The sequence below is a fragment of the Anser brachyrhynchus genome (assembly GCF_964034855.1).
Source record: "Anser brachyrhynchus genome assembly, chromosome: 6".
Taxonomy (NCBI): Eukaryota; Metazoa; Chordata; class Aves; order Anseriformes; family Anatidae; genus Anser; species Anser brachyrhynchus.
This window is the reverse complement of record NC_137700.1, coordinates 25,261,857-25,285,328: the sequence shown is the minus strand read 5'-3', so window position 1 is coordinate 25,285,328 and position 23,472 is coordinate 25,261,857. Positions and strand designations below refer to the sequence as shown.

The 23,472-nt window shown below is 48.5% G+C and overlaps 2 protein-coding genes across 3 annotated transcripts in view; one reads left to right on the top strand and one right to left on the bottom strand.

The window, feature by feature from the left end:
* PKD2L1 (polycystin 2 like 1, transient receptor potential cation channel) overlaps window positions 1–16,685 on the bottom strand; it is a 30,881-nt gene extending 14,196 nt beyond the window's left edge. Inside the window, exons 1-5 of one of the 2 annotated variants that reach the window (XM_080597978.1) lie at window positions 14,217–16,685; window positions 7,808–8,827; window positions 4,755–4,896; window positions 2,618–2,780; window positions 276–389 (exon numbers count right to left, since the gene is read on the bottom strand). In XM_080597978.1, the coding sequence (XP_080454104.1) occupies window positions 276–389; window positions 2,618–2,780; window positions 4,755–4,763 (286 nt within the window). In that variant the 5' untranslated portion in view covers window positions 4,764–4,896; window positions 7,808–8,827; window positions 14,217–16,685. Of the gene's footprint in view, window positions 1–275; window positions 390–2,617; window positions 4,413–4,754; window positions 4,897–6,928; window positions 7,314–7,807; window positions 8,828–14,216 lie in introns of those variants that run through there. The other variant, XM_080597977.1, reaches the window with a different exon arrangement.
* Window positions 16,686–21,668: 4,983 nt separating this feature from the next.
* Window positions 21,669–23,472, top strand: part of SCD (stearoyl-CoA desaturase) — a 20,593-nt gene continuing 18,789 nt past the window's right edge. Inside the window, exon 1 of the mRNA XM_080597979.1 lies at window positions 21,669–21,902. Within this exon, the coding sequence (XP_080454105.1) occupies window positions 21,876–21,902 (27 nt within the window). The 5' untranslated portion in view covers window positions 21,669–21,875. The remainder of the gene's footprint in view (window positions 21,903–23,472) is intronic.

Below are 23,472 nucleotides of genomic sequence, written 5' to 3'. Positions count from 1 at the left end.
ACTGTGATGTCAACAGCTGGAGCTGATTATGTGGTTTGGGAAATTCTACTTAAATCTAGCAGGTATCAGTTCAGTCCAGAGCAATTGTCAGCCATTTTACTTGTGTGTGCAGCAGCTATTCTGTGAGTCAACAACACACCTGCTTGCTGCAGTGATTATACATACAATCAATTTAACACCTACAACAGGGTGAGGAAGTCTAATAATAAAACCTCGCCTTCTTCCCCTCATGCTACACACAGAAAAGACAGCTATGAGATAGGATATCTACTTACATAGACAAATGTCCACCAAGAACACAATATAGACTAGAAGCTCTCGTAGAGTGGTCTTCACATAAAGCTCTCTGTTTTCAGCTGTGTTCTCAGTGAGCGTAGTGCCCCACAGACCTGAAGGATGTAAAGAAAAAAAAAAAGAGTTTTGATGGCCATTCTCAAAGACTATGGGAGGAGTCCTATTCCCAAAGAATGCTCCTGTCTTGTGAGTTACTAGATTTTTGTCACTTTCCAAAACAGAAACATTTTTCATCTCAAAACTTGACTAAAACTTGTTAAATAACCTATAAAATGAACAATTCCAGTGTGAAGAAAAGATTTGAGGCTGACCAAAACTGAATTTTTTTGACCATTATGTTTTGCTAAATCACTCTTCATTTTTCTGCCAGACTTCAATAGGGACTGATCTTTTTCTGCCTGTTTTTCAGCTTACTTTTTGCAGAAATTCAGTCTTTGTCACAAGTTTTCCTGGAATGTCATAGTTTCATCTCAGTCATGCACGTGCCAACATCTGACCTTTTGTTAAGGACTTCCATAGCAGAACTGCATCTGATTTTAGCTTTACAGCTATTAGTTCTTTTTATGTATACTGAGCTATCAAGCTCCAAATATTTGTCCCTTGCTTACTCACACACTTGAAGATTTCTTGTATGTCATAAGACTCAATCAAATAGCCCAACTCAATATTTTCAGCATACAATTTAGAGCCAAATTGTGTTCAGGATATCTATCAATGGAGCTCTGCTGACTTCAACGCAGATTTATACCAGCTAATGTTCTGATTTCTTCACACAGTGAAAGCAACTCATTAAACGTCATCAGGATTGATCAAAAAGACAGGAACGCTTTCTTTAAAAGAAGCCTCAATATTTTGGTTTTGATGAACCGCCTAACACCATTAGTTTGTTTACTTGTTCTTGCTGTAATGGCTTTCTGTTGCGTTTTCAGAATCTCTCCTGAAGTTGAAAGGCATAAGAAATTCCACTTGAAAGCCTAGTGATGGAACTGGCATCAATAATACCCACAGTCTTCCTGCTTTATACACCTCCTAGAGAGCTCAGGCCTGATACCTATCCCCACTGGTGCGCAACTATCATCCCCCTGCAAATCGGGATCAAAGGCCACACATCTCAAATCACCTCAGGAGGAGGAAGGAGACAGGCTTTTTTGCTTTGGAACAAGCAAAAGTGCTATAGCACACATTCACTCCTGTCCTGATGGTAACTCTTTGGCATCTCAACAAAGTACGGAGCTTTTTGCACATTCAGCTGCCATGATGGCTGCCACCCTCACTCATGATGGCATCCACCCTCACTCCTGGACAGACAAACCAACAGCCTGCTCTGGCCATGCAATAGACCAGAAACAGAAATGAGAGACTAGAGAAGATGTGGATTTACTCTAGTGCAGGAGAGTAGCATGTAGTCTGTGAAAACTCCACAACAGAAACAAACAAACAAAAATCAGTGGGTAACAACAGAGCAGAGACATTACTGCAAGTGGTAACAGTAAGGCCGAGTCAGTGTATAGTAAAGGCCAGCTACTCAGAGAAGGGCACAAAGTTCATTGTAGTCATTGGGCTCCTGAAGATCTGAATCTTATTCTCATTTTTTTGTGTTATAAGCAACAAGAGACAAGAAGATGTTAGTGCACTCCAGTGCAACAAAAGATACTTTAAAGGGATGGAACTATGTCCTTGTGAACAAACACCCCATGAGGCAGGGAACCCCTAGTACCAAATGTTGAGAAAAGAGGCAAAGGAAAATAAGTGCACTCAGGAATACCTAAATGCAGCAACACTCAAATATCCTTGAAAATTTGGTTCAGAAACTGGACCAAAATTATACCTGGAGGACCACGAGTCTTGTCCCTTATCATTCAGGTTGCATCCTGTAATTGTGAAACTATACCAGTTGAGGTTTTATTTCAGGTGTTTCTTTAGGAAACATGCCATGGAAATATACCACCTCATACGTGAAGTATGTACCCGTCTGTGTCTCCTTTGGAACCCTCCAACCTCGGAAGCCTGGGAATTCATCTCTTTTGAATATGACATTTGGACTGAATGATACTCCCATTCTCTCCATACCTCCTGCCTTGTAGCAAAGATGACAGGACAGACCCAGGAGGCACAGAAAGACACACAGAATGAGGATGATCCTTTTAGGTCAGCTAAAGATGATGATTCAGAGTAATGACAGTCTGTAGTGAGCAGCTTCCTGTACTACACAGATACTATGTACTTTCTATCTTCTGCACCCCTGCAGTCACCTTCCCCCGCAAGTATTACTGCTCTTCCCAATGGCTAGTAAATCCTTTCTACTGAAATACCAGAACTTTACCTCGGATGCCTCTGAAGATGTAGAAGCAGCACTTGAGGAAATGACTTGTCTTCCCATCCACAGCTTTGTTCTGCTCTGTCCGGTAGGGAAGTGGATCCCCCACCTCTTCAAAGTTCTCATAGGGATTCTCCAGGATGGACTTGGGGTTGTAGATGGCTCGAATCTTCAAGGAGGTAGAGGGAGAGCCATTGTAAACAGGATTATCCCAAGCTTTCTTCCCCACACTCTCCAGTTCATGTTCCTCTGGGGCTCGAAAGTGGCTCTCATCTCTGTTGTTTAGGTGAGAAGAGCTCATGGCTATTCACTGGCAGCAGAAGTACTAATTAGCTGGAATTGTAGATGTAGCCTGCCCGGGCTGGATTTGAAAGCTAGCGGAAAGGGAATCAGTCAATGCCAAACAGCGTGTCTGCCTCAGCAGCCTGAGGGAGGGTGCACCATCAGCATCCTGCAGACAGCACGCGTCCTCCCCCTGCTTTATACCAGCTCAGCTGGTGACACGCATGGGAGGGTGGCACTGCCCCTTGTAAGAACCACCACCAGCCCTGTCAGTCCCAGGAACAGCGACGTGGCCAGGACACCGTCTCTGCTTCCAACCTGAGACGAGAGACTCTGCTGGAGCTGTGGGAAGGGGAGGCTGCCAGGAGACAGCCCCCGAGCTGTGGGGGAAGGCTGGGATTTACTTGGACCCCTCAGGCTGCCCGCAGCCCGGGACAGCTCCAGCAGCGAGCTGTCTCAGGATGCCCGAGCAAACACCGCTCGGCTCAGCGCGGAGCCTTTGCTCTGGGGCTGAGGGATAGCTCGAGTGGCCAGGGAAGGGTCACAGAGCAGAAATCCTCCCTCCTCGAGGCAGGCGGTGAGGACCCGGGCCGGGCAGGTCACCAGGTGGCGCTGGCAGCTCGCCCCGGGAGCCGCTGAGCCTAGCTTGTGGGATTGCGGCTCTGTAAAACCAGGCACCGCCTCTGCTCTCGGTTAGACACCGGGGTTTGGCCTTAAGCGTGATCCCGGTGAGTTTTCCCAGCTTCCTCTTTGCTACGTTATTGTTAAAGGCAGGAGCGGTGAGCAGGAGTAAACTCCTAGTGCTTGCTCTGGAAACCAGAGGCTGAGCTCTTCAGCTTCTGCAGGATTTTCACAAGCCCTGCGGGGTCTGCTTGCCCTGAGGCAAACCAGGATCGTATCAGGCAAAACTGGAAATAATAGCAGCTAAGGGGTGTCAATATTCATCCACTTCTTGCGAAGTAGTCCCAGGCCTCATAGGTGCTGTGGTAAGATGGTAAAGGAACATCCAGTCTGAGCCTGCCCCCTCCTCAAAACTGAATACATAACCTCAGCAGGTGCTTCTCCGCAGGTACTGATGGCAGCAATTTTTCCTGACATTACCCAGGGAAGCAACATGACTTTTGCAGCTGTAGGACTACAGGGCTCAAAGGTACAAACAGGGATATTTTCTCTGGACTGTCGTGTTCATACAGCTGGATGTGGATGTCCCCTTTGCCCACCTACCTGACGATGGCACTGAGAATGCTCGAGTAACAATGAGGCAGGACCTAACTCGTTACAGGGCAGTGAGAGGGCAGCAACTGGTAATTTGGTGGGTTGGAAGTTCATCAGTGGTCTGGGATGGATTCTTGGGCTGAATTTGGTACAGTATTTGCTGGCTTTGGAATGACACCTGTCTGATGGTATCTTTCTGACCTTAGGCCTTATTCACCAACCCGCCATTCTTGTTGAAAGCCAGCAAACAGGATTTCTCTTCCTTCCTTTTCTCTTCTCTGGTGAAGTCTGTTTCTCAGCAGCCCTAGAAGAAACATTTCAAAGGTACCCAGGCAGAGTCTCTTTCTAAAACTAGAAACCATCTTCACAGTGGGATTCAGCATGGTAGGGGAACAAAAAGCACAGCCCCAGAATTTTCCTTAAAATACCATGTGGGTCAGAGCGGTTCCTGCACTGAGCACTCATTCACTGCAGACAAATCCACTGAGCAGATGAGAAGAACAAAGCCACGGAAATGTTCAGCTAGGGAGGGGATAAGCTCTCTGTTGCTGGCTAATTTGTTAAGAGCAGGCTAGGTGAAGCTCAGAGATGAGCTCTCTGTCAGCTGGCCAGCCGCTTCATTGGGTAGCCTGTGAGCTATTCCCACCTGGCACATCGAGTCTTCATGCAGGATACAGCAGCACGCTGCTGGCCAGGGCCTCAGCTGGCTTGTATTCCCCCGTGGGCTGGGGATGTGCTCTCTTGGCCTTGCCACCGCTTCTCTTCTTCAACGGCCTGTGGCCACAGACCTGTTTCAATGAATAACAGAGCAATGCTAGCTAGCAAGGAGGCTGGCAAGAGACCAAAGTAAAACACTGGGTGTTGTTGATATGCGCTGCCAGGCATGTACATGCACACACTTAGTCTGGGCATGAAATATGACTTCCTCCTTTTTATTATTATTATTTAAACAAATTAAAAGATGAATCATGGGAGGAGAGAGGGAGAAGAATATTGTTAGTTGTTGGATTTTCTAAATCATGGTGCATTGTTTGGATAATGTCAGAGCTTTGGCTTTATTTATATTGTTAATTTAAATGATAAATTGAAACAACGGTTAAGAAAAAAAATCAAGTTACCTTGGGGTACACTTGCACATACTATTATTTTTTGTCAAGATCCCCACCAACCCTTGTTAGAGAGCACTGAAGATCAGCACTAAACAGAATAAAGATAATTCTAGTAATTGATGCTGCTATTACAAAAAAAAAAAAAGTCTGCAAGGAGAAGGATTTTCCTTTAATAGGCCACGTGGTGGACTTGGGAAACAACTGGCCTGCTTCTGCATGCATAAACCCTCTCTCATATTCCTGCAAGTCTCACAAAAAAGGCTTATGATTCTGAAAATGTTTTTCCTAATAATGTCTTCTGGCTTAATAAAATTTATTGTCTTTCCTTGCATCCCTTGTCTTGGTTATATCAACATCAGCTGGATCATCAACAGCTATCACTACTATTCTAACACCATCAAATTCTATAAGATTCAGTTGTAGTTTAGCAGCAGCTGGGCAGGCATTGAAACTCTGGAAGTTTTGTGCCATTCAGAAATAGTTATATAATAATCTGCAAAGACCTCCAGAAACAGAAAAGACTGTGATAGTGGGAAATGAACACACACGCCAGGTACAGTTCCAGTGCTCATGGACTATCTTAGCAATTGCAGTGCAAATTTGTGGATACTAAATGTGCATTACCATGAGCCTGTAAACAATCTCTGAACCTGATCCAAACCTCCCCTTTTTCACTAGCTTTTCATGGAGTCGTAAACTAAGCTGATTTGGGTAGTAAAATACTTTTCTTTCATTGGCACAATACAGTTTGGTTTTCTTTAAAAAAATATATTATTTAGTTTTTACTAAAAGGAAATAAGCTGTCAAAGGCTCTCAAGAAAATTGGCATCATAGCACATACAGAAGAGGTATGCAGGAACCTTTGAAGGTTTTTGTTTTGTTTTAAAAAATGCTGTTTCTCTACATAGCTAATATAAAGTGTTTATATGGCATGAATAAATCCACCCTGCTTCTTCACAGGGGATTAAATTTTTTTATAACATTCATTCATTGCAAAGCAAAAGTCCAACCACCTTCTGCACAGCAAAGAATAAAAGAGTAGGGATTTTTATTGCCCCTAAATAATTCAATTAACAATTAAATTTATCAGCAGTAGTTTCCTTCAAATTTTCCACTGTGAAGTTATTTTCTGTCATGATCAATATATTGTTGAACTGTTTTATAGGAGAAGTATAAGCCACAGCTAATTTTGCCATCAATTGGTAGTGTGATGATCACATCCTGCCACAGATACATGATAGTGAACTGAGATAGAAGGACCTCATAAAGGAATAACAGATTACCTATGTAGAGCTAAAATAGCATTCATTTTCAAACAATCCAAATTAAAAAAAAAAAAAGGCAGCTATAAATACTATACAGTAGAGAAAAGAGGAGTGAATGCGTGTAACACCACAACTAACTTATTATTTAATTTCCTGGTATTCTCTTTCCCTAAAAAACAAATCCTCCAGCATAGCAGATATCCAAGATAGCAAACAATTTGTGTAAAAAGAATGTTTTCTGTTATTGAATTATCATGCACTTTAGCAGTGGATGTCAGGTTCTCACCATTCTTGATTGTAAAGCTGACATTAATAAAAACAGTACCTCTCCCATGGCAGCACTGCTTACGGTCATGCTCCAACTCAAAATACTATGGCCATAGCCCCCAACCTCAAAAGGAAGGAACTGGCCCCACTCCTGGCTTGTGGTAGCCTATTTTACTTACCTCACACCACGATTCTGGGGCACCTCAAGAGCCCCTTGCCTGGTGTCTGCAGTCCAGCCCCTCTGACAACTCCACACCCCTCCTTACCAAAGGACAACAACAATCTCTATGCCCTTTTCACTGGGAGAAAGGTGGCCCCTTAAAATTGGGAGCAGGTGAATGTAATGTAGGAACAAAAAGGAGCAACCTTATTGGATTTCTTTAATTTGGCAGAGAGGAGAGGGACATTCTGAACTTAAATGCCTTATTATACACAGTACATTGAGAAGGAATTAATCAGAGTAAAACACTCTCAAAGGTAACAAGATGGTACATTTGGTTTTGTTTTCACTAAACAGTCCACACCCCTGCTACCTTTCTTCCAGTTCAGCTAGGATGAACTTGAGTATCTCTATTATTTCTAATTACTATAATGTGATAAGAATTAAGCATGGAAAAAAAGCAGCTTTATTTTGATAACGTGCAATACAGTAAAAAATGTAATTTTAGAAATAGGTGAAATAGCATGTGTACCCTGGTCTTCCCGGGCACAGGAGAATTCACCACCCATATAAGAATGTTATCATTTGAAACCTGGTTTACTCTCCTTTGTTATTTTTTCTCTGGAATTTGTGATGTTCAGGTTTGCAGTGTGGTACTCCAATGGGGTCTGGTAACACTGCAACCATGCCTGGGATTCCTCAGCCCCGCTACAGTGAGGGAAAAGGTCTGAAGCAGCCAGATGATTTATGAGTCTTAGGGTCACTCGCAAAAGCCCATTTCTGATTAGCATTCCACACCTACACAATTACACCATGCAAGCAAAGCCAACTTTGCACTCTGTGCTACACCTAACTCACACACCAACAACTGTCCAACCAGTAACAGTCCAAGACCTACCTGGGAACTCACCAGATTTCATCCCTTCAAAATAGACCACTCTTACGCCCTCTACTGCATCTCATAGACAAGCCTTCACAAAGTAAGCCACTCTTCCTGCAGTACTCCTCCAACATCAACAAACACCTGCATAAGGACTTCCACTACAACACTACCAGCTCCTGCATGAAAAGCTTCATGTTCTCCGTTATAAATTACTCTTTTAGCCAGAAAGAATTAGTTTATTGAGTAAGCGACCAGCAAGCAAAACAGCGCTGGCCGGCCGGGGAGCCCATGCTCCTCCAAACGGCCCGCGCCCCCCGCCCCCCTTTCACAGTCCCCTTTTATCATCGGGTTCTTCCGGGTTACGCAGCCCCCCTGCCTGGTACCGTGGCTGTGTCGACTGTTGCTAGGGGGTCGTCTCCGGTCCCTCTGGTGGTCGCACGGATGAAGGCGGTAGTCTTCCTCTGCTTGGTATGTGGTGTTTTTCCCTCCTTAACCGGTCATGTTGGTTTGTCTTAAGATAGGACAGTGGGTTATCAGTTTTGCAGTTCTAGTATTTACACCAAGTTCTCTCAACTTTCCGTCCGAGACAGCAACAGGCAGGGAGCCTCAAGGTCCTTACAGCCACCTGGCAACTCCCTTCGTTCCTTCTTAATATAGCCATGGGAAATAATGAACAAACATGCTTCATACATCACATTCTCCTCAAGAGTCCACCCTACAGCAACTGCTGACGAACACACACTAGCCTCACCAAAGCCAAAAACCACCACAAAAACCGCAAAGTTAAAATTGCATGTGCAGGGCTATATTGTAGGTGTGGGTTAATGCAGAGGTGGGCTTGGAAGCTGCAGAGTGTACACCCTAATGTTTCATATGGCATTTTATTAGGGATTCTGTTCTCTGTGGGAGAAGCCTAGAAGTAGAGATTCTGAAGACAAGAAGGGAACTGTTCTTCAGGTCTCTGAAGCTGAGAGTATTTAGTGGTATCTGTGCTGTGGATCTTCTTTTATATTTGCTTCTCCATCCACCTGGGCGCTGTAGAAGATAGAAAAAGAAAAATATAGTGCATGATTAACAAGCTCAAAGTTTCTGTCCCAAAGCAGAGTTACTGCAACTCTACGTACATTCTAGGAAGCCTAATTACAGTTTTGCCATTTTCCCATACTTTACATTAGTATTTTCTATCCAAAACAATTTGTTGACCCATCTGAGGTGCTTCAGGGCTTCTGCCCCACCATCCACTCTGAGGTACCTCTGCATTTCCCTCTGAACTCCCCCTCTTCAGTGGCATCCCCTCTCTGAGGTACCTCAGTGTTTCCTGCTAATGCCGCCCCGATACTGCCCCCTCTCGGAGGTACCTCTTTATTTCCCATTGAAGCACCCTATCGCTATCCCCTCTCTGAGGTACCTCAGCGTTTCCCTTCGAAGCCCGCATGGGGAAGCCCCATGAAGCCCCCGCAGGGAGGTCAGGCCTGCCCAGGGGCGCTGCCTGCTTGGCCAGAGGCGGCCTGGGGACATGGCATGGGCTTGAAGGCTTGACTATATGCCGCGCCATGGGGCTGAGAGGAGAAGCACTCAAAGGCTGTGAGGCAGCAGATTTTACATCCCTCCCACCTCGCGGTTTAGAGGACTGTGTCCTTTCTGATGGTTTAGCTCAAACATCTTTCTTACTTCTAAACGTACAGCAGTAACACTTGCAAAAACCCATTGCTGATTAGCTTTCTACACCAATTAAATTGCACCACATAGGCAAAGCTAAAATTGCCCCCCATGCTTCTGATAACCAAAAAGCTGCCCAAAAACTACCTGCATGCTGACCAGATCCCCCTTTTGGATCAACTTGCTGTCTTATTCTCTGTGCTCCATCGCACAGAGAAGCTTCCACAAAGAAGGCCACTTGACCAGCAGTAATACTGCAACATCAACAAACTCCTACATGAAGACTTACATCTTTCTGTAAGACCTAATAGGATATGGTATGCCTCTATGATAAAGTAGCACAAGGAGCAGTTTAAATCTGCAGAAGTAGGAAGAGCTGGGTTTGGAACTTGCCATCAGTTTTGCTAGCATGATGGAAAACAGTTACATCCATTTGCCTGATGGAGTAACACATATAATGAGAAACTAGTAAAACAACATATCTGTTGTGATGTTGTTCCCTTTGTTATGCACTTGCATTTCTGCTGGTGTTTCTACCTTCAGACGCACCAGTACTTAAGCATTTAGTCTGAGGTATAGGTAAGGCCTCTACTCTCTTCAGTTTATTTACAGTAAAACTTACATTAAAACATTGTGTGGTTTCATTTGCTATTATTTGCACTGCATTGGTTTTTATTGTACTCACTGATTACATGTTTGAGAGTTTAGTAAAGCTCTCATACTCACTAGTGTGACAACCTAGTTTTGCTGGGCAGCTCCTAAAACATTTTACTGCATGCGATTCTTGCCTACAAACTGGCACGTGCTGAGCCAGGAGACCAATCTTACACATTCACAGGGCTGCCCTGTTTGAGAAAGCTCACTGGGAGCATCAGGCCTTTTCTGCCTTTCAGGATGTGTTCTCCAAGGATGGTGTTCCAATCTCTCAGCAATCTGGGTCCAGATTACCTGAGACACTTGCTCCCTGAGCGGGGTGCAATTCAGCAACTGAAATCCCTGTGGGACACTGAGAGCTGCAGTCTTATACTTCCATTTTTTTCTCTGGGATTTGGCAACCCTACAGAAGCCAACGGACTAAATATGCTTCTCGATTTCTTCCCCTCCACCCCCCAAAGTTTAAAGTTCTCTGTGAGCATCACCACACCTGAACGGTGGGGCTTTGCGGCGCGGAGCGGCCGCTGCGGCGGCACCGCCGGGGCTCGGCCAGCGGGGGGCAGCCGCGCTCCGTCCTCCCGCCGCGGCCCCCGCTCCTGAGGGCCCCCAGCCGCCTGCCCCACACCTGAGACTGCCCTAGCACGTACAATCAGCTTGTGAGGTGTGGGCCAAGCCCTCGCAGCGTGCTCCTCACGCAGGCCCAGCGCCTGTTTTCCTACCGTGACTGGCCCTTCACGTGGACCTGCTGCAAGAGGTGGCATGGCCCAGAGCTGTGGTGCACACGTGGCAAAGCCCATGCTGCCCAAAATGCACATTAAGACAAACTTCTGCTGTCCAAGAGGCCGTCCAGTAACGTGGCCCTTGGGCTGCTGCCTTGTCCTCAGGGGTGCCCTTGGTCCCAGGCAGGTTTGGAGCTGAGGTGGCACTTCTGAGTGACAACAAACCACCTCTTCCCCGGGTTTCCCCAGCCACAGGCCCATGACAGGCCAGCGGACAGCAGGAGGGAGGCACAGGCTGCACCGCCGTCCCAGCAGGATGAGCATGGTTTGTGAGCCCAAGTTAGGCCTGATCTAATTCTGTTCTGCTGCAACATAGCTCCATTCCCTCTTGTTCAGTGAAGAAAAGGGGCAGATTATTGTCTCCTTCTGCCTTGTCCTTGCCTCCCTTCATTTCTGCCTTGGCCACCACCTGCTGGCCCTTTCAGGCTAACCACACACCTTGCATCCCCTCCTATTTTCCTCCCTCCATCCTGGATTGTCCCCAAAACTCACTCTCTCCCTCAGGGCATGGTGCCCACTGTTTGACACATTTCTTCAGCTGGTACCTTCACAATAGCAGAATGACTCCACATGGTGAACTTTGATGGTCCTAGTGCCACAGCCCAAGCTTTAAGAGCTTATTTAGCAACTCTCTGGTATACTGCTGACTTGTGCTCAGCTGTGGCTCCACAAGGCCTCCTGGGCCAGGCAGCACAGAACAGATGCCTGTGCACTTGCAGACTTGTCCCCTTTGTGCAGCCGGTTGCTCCTGCCTTCATGGCCCTCTTCTCAATTGGCTCCTGTTGCCTGGGACCACATCTTACACCAGCCACAAGCCCTGGGAATCACAATCCCACCAGCACTCACTTTCCAAATCAGCTTGGCATTGTCCTCTGCCAAACTCATTCAATTATTACCCACTCTATCACCTTGGTTAATAAAGGCAACAAGGGCAGAGCCAACACACTGCCAGGACAAAGCTACAAAGACATCTGCCAACAATGTGAAAGGCAGCAAATCCTGTGCAAGAGCCAGGCACAATACTTGGCTATCAATAGCCTCTGAGGATCAGTGCAAGTGTTTGGGGTGAAGCAAATGCAATTTGTTCCACCTGGGAAAGCTTTCTCTGGCAGGCTACTGCTCCCTGCACATCGTTCACATGCTGCAGCACAAGGGATGGGACTGGGTGGAAAAATTGGATTAAGAGTTCAAACTAACATCCACAGCACTGGTTAGCTATCACGTAACTCTCACCTGGCTAGGGCAACCCACCCCTGCCTGTTCCTGTCATGCCCAGAGCAAGCTTTAGAGATAAGATACACTGAGATCAGGGACCTCCAAAGCAAAATCTCACGCGTCTCTGACACCTGCTTCGGGATTGTCTCTCTCTTCTTCCTCCAGGTGTCACCTGCTGACATTTTGGTGCTGCTTTTTCCCCCCACTGCTGAAACTCATGTTAGCACCCACATGCTGAAGAGGAGTAACAGACAGTCCCCAAAGGTGCAAGAATGGCTATGATAGATCCAGCAGCACCGGGGAAGAGGTGGGTCCCTGCACCTAAGGGACAGGGACAACCTGAGATCCAGCAACAAGCCCCAGCAGGGAAATACAGAATGAGGAATCCGGGCACCTTTGGAAACAGAGGCAGGGATTCTGGGCACCGAAGAGCTGCCCTAGTTCTATCCCGGCATGTCCTGAGGAGCTCACTCCCATGATTCTCAGGCTGATGGTGCTGGCCAAGTCGTGGCGAGAGAGCAGAGGAGGGGATTCCTCAAGAGCTGCAAATGATTCACCACCTTTCTACCTCTGTCCATCCCATTTTTCCACAGAACATAAACTCGACCTTCACAGTCCTGTGTTGCACAGTACTCTGTGTTTATTCATTCCCAATCATGTAATTCCATATAATCCATAAGTATCCCATTTTATAGGTAGAAAAATAAGAAGGGCTCAAGTGCCTTTTACAATAAGCCAGAGGCTGGCGTCATTGTTAGGCTTAGATGCTACATGTGCTTAATATTCAGGGATAAACCAATCACCTGGCTGAGCTGGCTCCTGACTGATTGAGAAAGAGGTGGTGAAAGAGGAGTCCAGGTCCTACCACTGGCAACACTGCGTGTTGGCACACCAACTAGCTGTTATCTGTGTTCCAGCACTTTCCAGACTCATCCTACCCCAGCACTCAGACCTGTTAGCTGGTGTCCCGGGGTCCCTTTGGAGTGGTCTCAGAATATTTCAGAAGTTGTGATCAGATGGGGACTTCCTCACTAGGGGGGACATTGCAGTCCCTTCCTAGTGGTTTGAGTGGTGCCATCCTAACAGGCATCTCCCAGAGCTGCTCATGTCAAAGTCTCATGTGCAAATGAAGATTGGCTGGGGCAGGACAGGGTAAGTTTGCCTGAGTTCTGTCTCTGTTTTTTTTTTGTTTGTTTGTTTGCTTGTTTGCTTGTTTGTTTTGTGTGTGTGTGTTCAGGAAGGTTAATCTTTATATGTAATTCTTTTTACAGAGTTGTTATTCCCAAGACACAGTACAGAGCCAGCAGACTAAAAAGAAAAAGCAGAATGACACAATGGATAAACAGAGCAAAACCTCAGAGCTAAGGTGTTCCCCGTGCCAAGCAGAACCAGATGGTTACTCCATTTTCCTTTCCTATGCCACTGTTTCTACATCTACAGTTTGCTCTGCTCCCAGTTGCACGAGGTTTTGAACACATGCTTCACTGTTGCCCCAGACCCTTAACTCTAGAACTGCTATCTCACCAAATTGCCCTCTAAGTGTAGGTTTGGGCTCTTGACTCTCTTCCCCCTTAAGCTAGAACTTTGTTTAGTGAGTTGCATCCTATTTATTTCAGTTCACGTATCACATTTGCCAAGATCTCATTGGAACTCTAAGCAGAGTGACCTCCAACATGTTTTGCACTCTTCCTAGTTAAGTACAGTCCACAGAAGTAGGAAGCTCGATCTATCTTCCATCACATACATCAGTAGGGAAACTGAGCAGCCCTACTGCAGGTATGGACCCCAATGCTGTTCCAGCAACCTGTAAGTGTGGGCTCCTAGCACATTTTCTCAAAACTTCTGCAAACCATCCTCATTTAGGTAAAGCTAGGAGGGAAAGAACAGCTGTGACAGTGTTGTGTAACTCTACATCAAAAGTCATAGTGAAGCTAGCAACTCTGCTACTTTGCCTTTACCTTACTTTCTTTTGTCAAAGACTCATGGATAAAAAGGCCTGTCCTTATCAGCTAGAGAAAGTTAAAGTAATTTCTGTGCCCATATGGGTTCCTGAAGTTTATACCTGAATCCTGTGGAAATATGACCCAAGCAAAGCATGGAGGAAGCAAAAAGCATACCTTCCAGAAGGTGCCAAATGCACACTGTGGGAATGTGTGAATGCATGTGGTCATCTGCCACAGCTCTCCAGTGCTATAAGGTCCAGACTTTGTGAGAGGTATTTGCAAATTTGACTTTTTGAATGGGACTTCTATCTTGATGCTGTCACAAGAGACAAAGAGACAAAACCAGGAGGCTTTAAAAAGGTGATCAGAAATAAATGAGAGTAGATAATGGGCTGCAGAGTCACTTAAGTGCTACTTGTTGAGGATTTCTTTTACACTTGCAACAGATCTCTCATCCTATTAGCACTCAGAACACAATCAACTAGTTAACTTGGGGCATTTTACCCTCCAAAACTGACATGATCCCACATGTCTGCAGTCCTTTTCTTTAAGCGAGGAAATGAATGTGGAAAGGGAAGAGTGTGTTTTCCAGCTCCATTCTTTAAAGGAGACAGGGCAGACAGGTTCTTCAAAGACCTGGAAAGGCAGCAAAACCAGGCAGGCAGGTAAGGGCTTCATTCCCAGCAAGCAAACCTAAAAATGTTCCTGGACGGAAACGTAGCAGCTTGTAGCACCTCTCTCCTTCAGGACTCCGAATGTCCTTTCCATGGGCAGTCATGCACACTGCTGCAGCCTGTCACAAGTCACGGTGGGGAGGCACTCTGCTCAGGTGGGAACTGTCAGGGATTTTCAGTTGTGAATGTGACAAAGAATGTGAGTACCACCCCCATTTTATAGGCAGTAAAAAAAAAAAAAGCAAAACAAAAGATGAGAGAAGCCACTTGCCTATGCTGGCTGAGCACAACTTCGGGGTTGCTCTGGCAGGACTCAGCTGTGCTCCCCTTGCTTATAATATTAAGCTTTGGTTTTGGGAGTAGCTGAGGTCTGTGGAGAAGGCCAGCTGCACCCTAGCCATGGGGTTGCAGCCTGGTTACTGCTGACCAGTTGGAAGCAGATTAGGACTTTGTACCTTGAAACAACAGTGCTCATCTGTTAGGCCATGAGGAGTGATGCCTTTTATTTAGACTGCTTTACCAAAGAGTTGGTGTGGACAGAGATAATGAAGCATAAATCAAGACACTTCTCTAATCCTCAAAATACCTGTGGGGTCCCACCATGGCTTTGTTAGTGTTGGGTTAATGCAAAGCTGGTGGCCAAATGCTGACACTTGCTGGCACATTTCACAACAAAATAATATTACAATGGTCTAAAGGCCATTTTGGCCCTCATCCTCTGGGTGGGGAAAGGAAGAGCATTAAACTCATGGTCTGAATATCTTCTGGGATAAACCAAGATTATTCCTCCTCTAGCCACAATGCTGTATGTGTGTAAATATTCCAGGAAAGGCAGATCTAGGTAATAAAACCACATATTGGGAAACTGCAGCATTCCGGAGAGTTTGTGTTGAGCCAGTAGCTTTCTCCTACATCTGCTCCCAAGACATAGCATAGATAAATGAAGAGACAGAGGAAGGACATGAGGGCTGTCCACTGGAGGAATATAAAGGCAGGTCTCTGCTCTAGTCCCATTGCCCAAGAGGAAACAAAACATTCACTTTAAAGGAAACTGAAGTATAGATGTAGGCGGTTGGGGACGGCAGACAGGAAGAGGCACACCCCATCTTTGAGGTTTGGGTGGTTTTTTTTGAGTGCTACTTTCACGTGTAGAGTGGGGAAGAATGGGACGAGGATCCAGCAGGTTCACCCCTTGTCCTTCCTGCTTCTCGTCCTGGCAGCATGTATTATGCTCTCAGGGCAGCCCGCCAGCTTCACCTTACGAGGGTATGCCTGTTTCCCCTGCCAGGAGTCTGTCTCCAGAAGGACCATGGAGACAATGTGGCCCATGCCACCTAAGCTGGGTCAGAAGACCTGCCACTAGTAGGTGGCATTTTCCCGGTCCTTTCTTGGCACTTTCACAGTGCTGGCAGCAGGAGATGGCTGAGAGGATGGTCTCACCCTAAAAAGAAGGGGCAGGAGGCGTGGGCAGGGAGGCACAGAAAGGCTGGAGGAGAAAGGACAGCTGAAATGACCACGGCAAGGAGAGATGTCCAGCAAATGTCCAGAAAGGAGGCTGCAGGATCACAGAGGGTGTCACTGCCCAGTGAATGCAGGCCAGGGAGGGTGGATAAGGGCGCTCAGCATGCTGGCTCCTTGGCACCTGGCCTGCCATGTCTGGTGTGGGTAGAAAGACACCAGAGAGCACCAGTGCTGAGGAGAGGGTGGCAGCACAAAGGCTGCTGTGTTCCTCTGCTCCCCATCCCTTTCTCCCCCTCCCCTCCCAATTTATTTACCCGAGTTCAAAAGACAGCCTTACAGTCCCGAGGGGCTGGCTGAAGTGGCCAAGGGGTGGGCTGTGAGGTCATCTTTAATGAGGGCAAAAATCCAGTGTCAACAATGCTGCCCATTGTATGGCCCTGTTTAGACAATACCGGCTGGGTTCTTGCTGCTGGCAGCCCGAGGGCTGGGAGCAAAGCCTGTTTGGGGTAACAGGAGGGGAGGAGGATGGGCGGGGGGGCTGGCACCGAGTCGGGTGGCAAGGGATGGGACAAAGTGCAGAGATAAGCACACTATCGCAGTCATCATCCTGTTATCAGCCTAATTCTCAGTGCTGATAAGATTTCTGCACCAATGGCAGGGAATTCAGCCATCCTGGTCACAGCCTGGAGGCATGGTCCACCACCTGAATTACATCTGCTTTCCCTTCTGACCCTGGCAATCAGACAGCAGTGATTTTTGGGACGTCATCTCCTCCCTCTAACCTCACATCCCCCACTGAGCCACAGCAGGGTGGCAAAGTCAGCACCAGCTTCTTTCAGCCCCAGCCTTTCTGCAGGCCATAGTGGGAAAGCAGCTGGGGCTTTGGCCACTGCTTCTCTTCAGGGAGCTACCCAAGAGCAGCTGTTAGCTAAAGAGCCCAGCTAACAGACCCTGAACATAGCCATGCCTGAAGGGAGAGGACAGAGCAGGGGATCTTCAGGGATCTGTGGGATCCACTGAATTTATGGAGCAGCAGATGGTGTTTTAAGGAGAGGGCAAACCTGACAGAAAGCAAGCAAGCAAGGTGATGCCAGCTCATATAACCATAAATCTCACTTTTGAGGAATGCCATGATATTAGACTCCTCAATTCCCTCTTTCTGGAGCCAGGTGAATACACAGTCCTAGCTTTCCATTTCAAGGAGGAAGGCCATTTGTCACCTCTCCTGTCCAAGGAAGAGCATGTATGTGTAAATACAACCCAGGGACGCCAGATTCCAAAAGAGAGTGCATGGGGAGAAAGCAACATTAAACCAGGATGGCAACCCAATGACCTGGGGTCTGATTCCTGGTTCTGAGTTCCTGGAGCTGACAATCCTGGCAGACCTGCAGCTGCCACCACCTTATCCTCACGCAGGTGTTCACACTGAACTCTGAGCTAGGTCTTGTCCCAACTCATTCTGTAGCTGGGGGCTGTCACCTCATTTCTCTGCAACACATAACTGCACGCCCCTGTCAATACCTGGGGAACAATTAACCCGTGAAGCTGCTGGCAGCCGGTGGTGAACCACGTTGGTATTCATCTGTTCTGCGCAGAAGGCTCGATGCCTTTGAAGGGCAGATTCTGTATGAGGGGAGGGAGGAGGAAGAAAGCAGAACCGATGAAATGACAATAAACCACCCCTGCACTTCTCCTGGGATTAAAGGCCCTGGCATAATTCTCCTATCCCTAGAAAAAAAGCTCCTAAGCTTGAATTGCTTCATACTTCTTCAGGAAAACAATGCAAGAGATGCAGAAAATAGTCCTGGGATAATTTTTGCAAAGCTTTATTTTTGGCAGAGGAGAAGGGGTATGGGTCAGCTCTTTCCCCAGTTTTCAGCTTGCTCTCTCTTTCTTTGATTCTCTTCCTTTTTTTCAACTTCCAGTGATGAAATAGAAAAAAAAAAAGGGTGGGGGGCAGGGAATGCTGTAAAAGAAGATAAACAAACAACATGAAACAAACCTTGCAAAGCCCTTGCAGCAAGTTTTGCTGTGTGTGGCTTTTTCAACACTTTTGGAGGGGGTAACTGAGGAGATTCACCAAAATTTCCAAGATGTCAACACCAGACAAAATCTTCTTGCAAAACTTACTGCTGTGTGGAAAAGCAATACACTATTTTATTTGATTTTTTGGGGGAGAAGGAGAATGTTTTGATGAAACGTTTTTTCTGCATCCTGCCAGTGGCACTATGGTAGGAAAATCAGGTTGGTTAGTGCATCCCATGAGGGAGATGCAACCACTTTCTCATAAGGGCACTGCTCACAGACTGTGACTGGTGGCAGCGCTGATGGTTGGTTCTTCTCTTTCCCCAGCCTTGATAACCCACTTTGAGACCTGCTGATAAAAAGTACTCTGCAAGAACTTTTCCCTGGTACAATGCCTTGACTAGGCCTCAATGGGGAGGACTTGTCAGGAAGGTGCAAGCCGCCTCACGTGAGCACCGTGCAGTTTTGAAGAAAGTCTGTGCTGAAGTTCAGGGTCTGTGCTGCCCATGGTGCATCTGCTGCTCCTCACTGCCCAGTGCCACGGCTCTGGCATTGCATCAACGTGTTTATAAAAGACCATGACCTTAGGCAGCAGTCACCAGATGCAGAAGATTTGAATCAGTTTCCTGGGGACAATGACTAAAGCTGAATCTTTCCTGAAGCGTTGGTGAACTCCGCCACTGACGGCTCTGCTGAAGGCTCAGCTGGGCAGCTCTCCCTCGAAGGGGGGAAGAGATACAAACTGGTGCAGGAAAAGCCCGGTTTACGCAGTATTGCTGTATGTGTGCTAGAAATGTCTGTGTTCCCACCTGGTCTGCCTGTCGATCACCCCTTTTGTCTCAAGCCTTGAGCAGCAGACCTGAGGCAGAACCTGCAGCAGAGATTAACCTGTCGATAGATGAGAGCTCCCTGCCCCCAGACCCTCCTGCCCCCAGACCCCCCTCCAGGGAGGCAGCGGGGCTGCTCCAGCTCAGCAGGTCACATCTTCGAGCCTCGTGTGGCCGCTTTCCAGCTCGGTGTGGCAGAGCTGCACATGCACTGGGCAGGGGGTGAGGGGCTTCCACCGCTAGCTGGACCCCCAGCCTCACCTCCCTGCCCTCGCCCTCCCCTCCAGGCAGCAGCCCTCCGCCAGGGGGAGCACGGCACGGCTCGGCACGGCACGGCACGGCACGGCTCGGCACGGGAGGGCAATCTGCCCCCCAAGGTGTCCGTGCCCCAGCCTCGCCATCGGGATCGTGAGGCAAGAAAAGGATGTGATGGTCACCTCCCGGGATCATCTGGCAAGGATAATCCTGGTGGTTTGTTCAGATAATTTAGCTCTGCCGGCTGGGAGCAGGCAGGCACAGTGCTGCTGATTTTAGAGGATGGCAAAGTCTGTTCTCCCTGTTAAGTTCCCCTTAGCCATGCTCTGCTTCTGAAGAACGGAACTGGTGGGAAAGCAAAAGGCCCCAGTGGGTCTGGGTATCTGCAAAATCACAAACCTGGAATCCCCAGAAGCCTCCTTTTCATCAACCAGCAGCATTTCCAGTTCTCTCCTTGCTTCGTGGCACTGAGATTATTTTCACCATGGGGCATGAGGAGTTATATATATTTTTTTAATCAACAAGCACCACCTTATTCTTTTTTTCTTCTATACTTATCTCATTGTTTTGTTGTTTATTGTTCTTGTTGTTTTCTTTCCCTCGAAGATAGCAGGAGTCTTATTTCCTTAGGGTAGTTTTTAGCACTGTTTATGGTTCTTCCAACACTCATATAGAAAGCAGAATCTTTAACTAAAACATCATTTCTCCCCAGTGTTCAGTAACCATCAGCATTGTTAACCAAACATTTAAGGGAGAGTCTTAAGACATGGTTACAATTCCCTTTCTGACTCATGCCAGCTTTCACTGTCTAGGAGTGTCTTCTTATGTGGGCTCTCTGTTTCAGTACTGTGTTTGAGAGCAGGCAAGACTCAATTTTCTAATGTAAAACTAAACCACAGACCCCTCTCAGACCTCTTCATTCATCACAGTGAAATGAAAAAGGAGACACACATTTTTCCCCTTTGCCGGACACCTCTAGAACAGAGAACAACTGGCTTACTGTTATTTTTCAGCGTCACTTTTCCCTCCCAGCGATTACAATGCAGCTCACTTTTGACAGCTGCCACTGAATCAGCCCCACTGTGCGTGAGGAGGATCAGCCCGCGGATGGACTCCGCAGGGACGTGGCTGTCTGGCTGCACCTTGTGTGGTCGGCTCCATGGCTGCAGGATAGCTGCCTGCATAGGATGTGGTTCAGGGCATATGGGCACACTTCAGCATGGCTTTTGTCATCTCTGTTCCAGCGTGACTCGTGTGCCACGGGTGGGCAGTGACTGAGCATGGGACACACCATGACTGGGGGAAGGAGCCGAAGCGTGCCCTGGCTGGGGTAATGGCATTAAAGCACCCCAGGCCTTGCTGCTAAACATCTCAGGGAGCCTGGCGTGGTGTCCAGCTGGTGGGGTTAGGAGAGCTGCCTACAAGCCCTGCCACCAAGGTTTTATTTGAAGTGCCCTTCTCTTCACTTGCTGGGGAGGGTCTCCCTGGGAAAGAGCCTAGGTTTCCCTGTTACTGGTATTACTGGGGCTGGTGAGAAACTTGTTATGGAAAATAGCTGATAGCAACTGAGCGCTTTTTTTTTTTTCTTTTTCCTTCCACCCTCCACCAGAAGGGACTGTTTTTTGGCAGAAAATAGCCAGGATTCATTTTTAAAGGTTACAGCCAACGTTTTTCAGACTCTTTGTGCATGTCAGGACAAACACCCATACAAATATACATGCCCATCCAGACGCACAGTTACAAATGTGCTTTTCTCTGCAAAAAACATACGATACATATATATATATATATATATATATACACGTAATGCTCCCCGCAGAGACCCCTACACCGAGGAGCTGTTTTGCGGTGAAGCCCCTTTCCCCACCGCACCCTGCCGCTGTCCGGGGATGGCGGGGGAGCCCTGCGCCCCTCGGGTGCCCCAGCGGAGGGGACACAAGGGGGGCGGCTGCCGGCGCTGAGCCCCTCGGGGGACCCGCAGCATCCCCCGCGTCGGGCCGGGGCCGGGGCGCGCTCCCCGCGGGGCCGAGCGCGGAGCCGAGCGCGGAGCCGCGCAGCAGCGGGCGCGCAGGGTGCGCGCCGCGGGGAGCGAACAGCAGATTGCGGGCAGCCAATGGCGAGGGCAAGCCGAGGTGGCACCAAATTTCCCGCAGCCAATCGGCTCGCGAGGGGGAGGGAGGATTAAAAAAAAAAAAAAAAAAAGCAAAGCAAAAAAAAAAAAAAAAAAGCGGCCAGGCATCATGCGAGTTGCCTGCCCCTCGCCATCCTCCTCTTCCTCAGCATCCTTCCTCCCGCCCTCCGCCCCCCGCCCCGCCCCGCCCCGCCGCGCCTCCCCCCCCGGGCACGCCGAGAGCCGGGCCCCCGCCGCGCCGCGCCTCGCCTCGCCGCCCGCCGCGCTGACCCCGCGCATCTCCGCCGCGGGCAGGGGGTCACCGGGAGGCCGGGGCGTGGAGAGCCCGGCCCCGCTTAAATAGCTCCGCACCCGCCTCCCCAGCCGCACAGCTCGCCGGGCGAGGGGGCCGACAGGAGGCAGAGTCCCGCAGCCGCCGGGGACAGCCGCGCACCGCCGCCGAGGAGCCGAGCCCTGCCCGATGCCTGCGCACTTGCTGCAGGAGGAGGTAAGCGCGGAGCTGCGGGCGGCCCCGCGCCTCGCCTCGCCTCGCCTCGCCGCTTTGTCTCGGCCTCGCCCCGGCCTCCTTCCTCGCAGCCTCTTTCCTGCGCCGCTGCCGCTGCTGCCGGCGGCGTGGGCAGCCACGCGTGTCCGTGCGCGCTCGTACGGGCGCCGATGTGCGTGGCCGTCGCCGGGCGGAGGCGATCGGTGCGCCCTTGAGGCTCGCGGGGAGGTGGCGGAGGGAGCGGGGGCATCCGCCGCTGGGGTTATCTCCCCGGAGAGGGCTCGGGGAGGTGGGGAGCACCCTCGAATGAAGTGGGCAGAAAATACAGGCTTGTTTTAAAAACATCGATCCAAGCCTGCTGGTAGGGGCTGTTGAGGAAGGTCCGTTGCGGCATGAGGTTGTGGGGTTTTGGTAGTGCTCAGACCGTGATTTTTATTTCTTCTTCCGAAATAAAGGGGTTTTACTTAACAGTGCTTTTAAGCCAAACATTGCAGCAGGGAGCGTCTCTAGGACAGACGCAAGGTGAAAGTGGCCAGCTGCCCAGATGAAATGAATGACTGTGTCTGCATTGCCAGAGCCAAGCAAACATACAATGGGGAGACAGCCCATTTTTGGCATAAGACAGTCTGAATAACAACCCGGCAACAGGAAGAGATGTAGAGTTGTTGGATCTCTAGAGATTTTTTTTTTGTATTATTATTTTTATATTTTGCCTCCTGGCTATCACCTTTCGCCTGAGGGGAACCAGGGGCTGATCCTGATGCTCCTGCTCTTGCGTTCCCATCCTTTCCACCTCTGCCTGTGCCAAGGAGTGGGAGGTAAACCACAGCCCCGCTGCCTTGCCTATCGCCAGCACACAGGGTCTCTCCCCATCCTTTTGTGCAGGTGCTGTGACCTTCCAGGGATGCTGTGATGTAAATAATTGTATTCTTCACACCACCCGAAATGGATGCCAAGGACAGTGTGCTCGGACCACGTTCCTTGGTCTTGACGTGTACTTTGGGGCATATCCTAGAGGCTGGGAAGAATCCTGTCCCTGGGTCACGTTGGGCATATTTAAATACAGTGGACCTGAGATTCAGTGCCCTGGGGCCCCTAGGCTGAACCCAGCGCTGGAGCCTTTGAGCTGCAGCTGGTTGTAGCGCTGGCTGGCTGCCAGGATCACCTATTGAGTGTTCGGTGCTGGTAGGGTATGTGGGGAGGCGTGGAGATGGGGGAGCACATCTGTTCTGCAGATGAGAGCTGCCAAGTCATTCAGAAAGGAGGGAGAGCTCTTGAAAATGATTTAGTTGGCTCCCTCCCCCTCTCGTCTGTAGACCCCAGATCAATTCCCATTCCTTTTTCCTTGGTAGGAGCCGCCGGAGCTACTGTGGCCATAAGGGGATAAAAATCCTTTCTTTTCTCCTTGTTTCCCTGGTCTCCAGCTAAATAGCTGCCCACTTCTCCCTCCCTTTTCCCCCTCATCAAGGCTGTAAAGGTAGAGCTGTATTTCACGGCTGTTTTATAGCCCTTTTGATTTAAGGTTAGTTTACATGTGAGAAATGACCAGTTCAATTATATCAGGGTAATTCTA